The sequence below is a fragment of the Limulus polyphemus genome, unplaced genomic scaffold (genome assembly GCF_000517525.1).
Source record: "Limulus polyphemus unplaced genomic scaffold, Limulus_polyphemus-2.1.2 Scaffold9777, whole genome shotgun sequence".
NCBI classification, from domain to species: domain Eukaryota; kingdom Metazoa; phylum Arthropoda; class Merostomata; order Xiphosura; family Limulidae; genus Limulus; species Limulus polyphemus.
Genome location: NW_013675387.1, coordinates 10,974 through 16,794, shown reverse-complemented (window position 1 = coordinate 16,794; position 5,821 = coordinate 10,974). Strand labels below are relative to the sequence as shown.

Sequence of the window (5,821 nt, the reverse complement as noted above, 5' to 3'; positions counted from 1 at the left end):
GAGTGCAGATATGAAGAGGGTGCTGTTTACCATAGGAGTGGTGTTGTGCTCCTATTGGTGGAGAATTGCTGCATGGTGACTTACATGTGGATTTGGAAAAGTGGGAGGTGGCAGGCTAGTGGTGTGCAGTGATAATTTGTGCCAAAAGAGGGCAATGCTAGTCGAGAAAACCTATTTTGTGAGAACAAATATCCAAAATACATTTTCAGTGTAGGAAAGTGCTAACGTGTCACTTTAAACTACCCTATCCACATCTTCACAAAATTCCATTGTTAAGATTAAGAGATACTATGAAAGTCTCTTAGCTGAAGACCTGAAGCATAAAGAGTTTATGTTAATGTCATCTGTAAAATGGAAGTTTAGGATTTGATGGGGGGCCTTTCTAATGGGAATGTTATTAAGTAATAATGGGAAGAACCCGATTAAAATATTGAATAATATTCAGGGGAGAAAAGTTACTGAACCTGAAAGAAAATATCATAAAACATTGGAGCATTTGGAAAAGCAATTCAAAAAATGAAAGTGAACACTAGATGGGATTAATAATTGCAACTCAGTCAACTAAGCTAGCACATCTAAAATACTACAAGTCTCTGTTGTCATTGCATTTGTTATTAAGGATAGAACTTGGCAGGACTCTGCCTATTCAAAATGGGATTTTGAGCTTGACAAGCTAATTGATAATAAGTTATTGACAGTATTCTTTAATATTTGCAACTTGTTTAAACAATTTTGTATATAATTACAGTACATTTGAAACAGTAATGTTTTTATTATGTGTATATTAAGTGGATGTGGTACTCTGTACTCTTTATTTTGGTATTTGTTGTGTTGAATTTAACTGTTTATTTTTTCAAACTTTGTAAATTATAGGAGAAAGGCAAAACGTAAATTGCTTGATGTACTATTTTATTAAATGACTACCTTTTCTTCCCCTTGTCCTGTTCAGAGTTTATCATAATTATACAAATATCTAATACTCTTTGCTTATGTCAATCTTAAATATATTTGATTTTCCTTTCTTATGTTGTTTATGATTTCGAGGTTATCTTTATGTGTTCAAACTTTGTTATTAGGAACTGAAGATGTTTCTATAAAAATGTCTTCTTTTTTGTTGTCTTCTGAAACTTTTCATTCTCACCATAAGTCTCAACATCTAAGTCCCTCCCTTGGCTCTTATCGAGGTGGTTCTCTTCCAAATGTTAACCAGATTGGGAACAACAGCATTGACCTTCAGGTAGGGAGATAAATTTTGGTGATTTAATGCAGTGTGTGTATATATATACAAATTTAATTTTATTTGTATATATCTAATTTTTCTGAACTGTTTTTATTTAAATTTGTCAATTAATGAACTCTCTAATATACATTATTGACACAAAAGTATTAAGAAAGGCTAAAAAAAGGAATATTTAACCAAGATATGTGTAGAAAAATATGTGCTTATAATAGACTAGTTGAAACAGGTAATGTGAGATATATATATGATAAGTATCAATTAGGTTTGTTTCTCTAGGTTTAAATTTTAAATATTTTGAAGAAATAAAACTGTCCAAAAGGAGCTGTGAATAGTATTAAGGTTTAAATTTTGAGTGAAATGAACCAATATTTTGGAATACAAAATCTTTCTGCAATTTCATGCATGTATAATTGTTTTACATGAAAAACAATTAAATTTACAAATTTTAAAGTATAAGAAAATTTTCATTTAAAATATTAAATTTGATTCTTTGTTTAAAAATCAATTTCTTTACAGTATATTGAGATACTAATTTCAATCATTTCACAGTTTCTTAGTGAAACAAAAAGTAACACCGTACGTGCGTATCTGGAATAACGTCCAAACACTGTAAGCAATGCTGTTGTTATTATTAATGTGTCTGTAGGCATGTGAATAGAAAATTTTGAATTTTCTGCCATTTTAAGTTGCTAAGCCTAATTTTGAATTTTTTAATTTTCTTCTAAGTAAAAAACAACATAATACATATAAGAATTTACAACTTTTTTGTTTGTTGTTAATAATGTATTTGGCTATATTGGCCATATTTGTCAATTAAAATAATGTGGGAGAAGGCTTCAAAAAGTATTTCTTATTATGCATTCTACTTGTGTTAGGGTCTATTCATTGCTAATTAACCCTAGAATGCCAGTGTGGGGTCAGTATGACCCCATACCGCTTGGTGTTAATTATAGAAAACTTTGCTCTGGCATTTTAGGGTTAAAGCTCAGCTTTGTGACAAAAGAAGCAAAAGCTCTGTGTGAAGGTACAGCATTGACAATATTATCCTCGCAGGCCTGATGAGCACTGGTATTGGGTAAAAAATCTTGTCAGCACTGAATAAGGCAGGTGTGGTGTAGTTGACATATTACTACGTATTCTTCTTTACTTTCACTTAAGTTCTTAAAATGGTGATTCTTCTCATCTGACAAAACAGTTTTTGGTACCTTGTTTACTGCCTGTATACTGAGAATTGTCTGACAGTTTCAGGTGTAGTGGATATTGTATTTCCTGCCTCTTGCAATTACTAGGTTTAACATTGTTTGTGTGGTTTTAAGGTAACTTTAAAAAAACATGTTATTTTATTGGTTATTTAAGTTTCTCTGTATCAGTTAGAAACACCCATGATTTTTTTACAGCTAAAACCATCTATTTCAAACACTTTTGTTACCATAGGAACTTCCTGAATAGTCCTTTTTTTAAGTTTGAAAAAGTCAAAAGTTGTCAAGAATATTTTTGTTATAGATGTAACTTAATTTGAATGTGTTAGAGGTGGTTTCCATCAAGAATATTTTTGTTATAGATGTAACTTAATTTGACTGTGTTAGAGGTGGTTTCCAGGAAAACGTTTTTTATTTTCTTTCTAATATCTGTAGTGTAATAATTTCGTAACCCATTTAAGTTTTGTATTTCAGGGTGCTTTGATAAGCCTTGAGGACATGAAGCAAGGCAGAGATCACTCTGTATCTGACAGAATGCACAGGGAACGAGGCCGGCAAGGATCACCACATCGGGCAAGACAGTTTCCGTTTGAAAAACATGTATCCTTTAAAGCTGCATGAATAATTCAGTTTTTAATGTAAATGGAGTACTCATAAAAAAATTAAATTAAAATTACATTTTTTTTTCTCCAGTGTTGTTGCATAACAAAATAAAATACTGGTTTCAATAAATCAAAACATTATTTTAACAATATGTCTTCATCACATCATTTATGGATAATTTTTTTATCAGTGAACCATAGTTTTATTAAAATTATTATTTTTTATTAGGCATGCCTTGAACCTTAAGCTACGGTATTTTTAAGAACTATGTTTAAGTTATAATCCTATGGATATCAACTAGTCTGACTTAAAGCTATGCTACAGTTCTCTGGGTATCAACTAGTCTGACTTGAGGCTATGCTACAGTTCTCTGGGCATCAACTAGTCTGACTTAAGGCTATGCTACAGTTCTCTGGGCATCAACTAGTCTGACTTAAGGCTATGCTACAGTTCTCTGGGCATCAACTAGTCTGACTTAAAGCTATGCTAAAGTTCTCTGGGTATCAACTAGTCTGACTTAAAGCTATGCTAAAGTTCTCTGGGTATCAACTAGTCTGACTTAAGGCTATGCTACAGTTCTCTGGGCATCAACTATGGTAAAGTATAGTTTTTAGTTGGAACTAAAGATGAAGTCGAGTTAGTTTTTGTCCCATGACTTATGATGATACTTTTTATCCACTTAATGGATTACACTCGTGTTGTAATTGTCATGATACTATAGTTTCAGTAAATGAGATCCAAACTTTCCAAAGATAAGTTTTTAAATGTAAATCTGATGCACGTGTGTTAACAAAATATGTATTAATGCTGGACGTTATCCTCGTGTGACTGTACATTTCTCTTAACCTGTTGTTCAGATAGATGTTTCACCATATGGATTAGCTGCTTATCTTTCTCCTCCTTCAGACACTAACTGGAGAAGGTAAATACAATTCTTTAAGTACATATGTAACTTGTGTTGATGAACTAAATGTTTCTGTAACGGTTATAAGTGCAGATTGTAATTTGGTATAAAAGAATAGATTATACAAATTACTGCACGTGTCTCATATTCACTACAAACATTATGTATATTTGTGTTTCATTTCTTCACTGTGGCAGCATTGTTTATTCTCTGTTCAGAGCAATTTTGTTATAATGCTGTGTGGCTCCTTTTGTTATAATGCTACAAATTGGGTTCAATACCTGTGGTTGGTACAGTGCAGATACTTTGTGTAGTTTTGTGCTTAATAACAAAGAAAAAAATATTACTACTATTCTAATTAATTGTATGATTTTGTGATTTATTATCTAAAACTCTTTAAGTTAGTTGACTTAGGCGCATTTTTTTGTTTAATTTTTTCTGACATTCTGAACAAGTTATGCTTTAATATTTTACTTGACAGATGTTTTTTTACATTTTCAGGAAAATAAATGGCATGATTACATTATATTTCAATATGGCTTTCGTGTTATTTGTAACTTCCTGAAATGTAAGCTCTAGTGATCTTTTTTAAATATTTGTTTTACATTAACTTCACAGAGATAACTTCAAACATACTTTTTGTCCTGTTTTGTTTTTTATCAAGTCTCGCTGTTTGATGATTACCTTTTGCTTATCTGTCTTTGTTTTCTGTCGACTTTTGATTCGTATGTCGTGAAGATTATTCTCTCGTGTCTATATTTTATTTGGAATAGGGTTGGCAAATTGATCAAATATTGATAATTGACTGATCATTTGGCAGTTTATCACCTGATGATTGTAAAATATGTTTGTGAATTTCCTTGACAAATATTGAATGGAATATATGAGAAAATATTTAGTTTTGAAACTTTAATGGTCTGCAATTGTCTGTTGAAAGAAAAGGAGACAGTTTTTTTTTAGTTTTTATACTGAGACTTTGACATTGTTTCTAGCAAGCTAGGATGTTGCAGTTTTTAATAAATCTTAGAAGACACGAGAAAAATGTCTGGTACACACTTATTGTCAAGTGTCAATACACTCATTATATGACTTCATTATATGACTTATTGTCAAGTGTCAATACACTCATTATGACTTATTGTCAAGTGTCAATACACTCATTATATGACTTATTGTCAAGTGTCAATACACTCATTATATGACTTATTGTCAAGTGTCAATACACTCATTATATGACTTATTGTCAAGTGTCAATACACTCATTATATGTCTTTTTGTCAAGTGTCAATACACTCATTATATGTCTTTTTGTCAAGTGTCAATACACTCATTATATGACTTATTGTCAAGTGTCAATACACTATGACTTATTGTCAAGTGTCAATACACGTATGACATGACTCTTATTGTCAAGTGTCAATACACGTATGACATGACTCTTATTGTCAAGTGTCAATACACTCATGATATGACTTATTGTCAAGTGTCAATACACTCATTATATGACTTATTGTCAAGTGTCAATACACTCATTATATGACTTATTGTCAAGTGTCAATACACTCATTATATGACTTATTGTCAAGTGTCAATACAGTCATTATAACGTTGATAAACAGTGAATATGTGTACTGTAATACAGAACTTGTTTTAACAATTGAAGGGTTAACGTTGATAAACAGTGAATATGTGCACTGTAATACAGAACTTGTTTTAACAATTGAAGGGTTAACGTTGATAAACAGTGAATATGTGTACTGTAATACAGAACTTGTTTTAACAATTGAAGGGTTAACGTTGATAAACAGTGAATATGTGTACTGTAACACAGAACATGTTTTAACAATTGAAGGGTTAACGTTGATAAACAGTGAA

At 31.2% G+C, this 5,821-nt stretch overlaps 1 protein-coding gene across 1 annotated transcript in view; it reads left to right on the top strand.

The window, feature by feature from the left end:
• Positions 1 to 1,074: 1,074 nt before the first annotated feature.
• The window catches only part of LOC106476088 (CREB-regulated transcription coactivator 1-like), a gene marked incomplete at its 3' end in the record, with an annotated part of 13,073 nt that continues 8,326 nt past the window's right edge, over positions 1,075 to 5,821 (top strand). The window contains exons 1-3 of the mRNA XM_013936761.2: positions 1,075 to 1,237; positions 2,914 to 3,039; positions 3,900 to 3,964. Coding sequence (XP_013792215.1) covers positions 1,100 to 1,237; positions 2,914 to 3,039; positions 3,900 to 3,964 — 329 coding nt within the window. The remainder of the gene's footprint in view (positions 1,238 to 2,913; positions 3,040 to 3,899; positions 3,965 to 5,821) is intronic.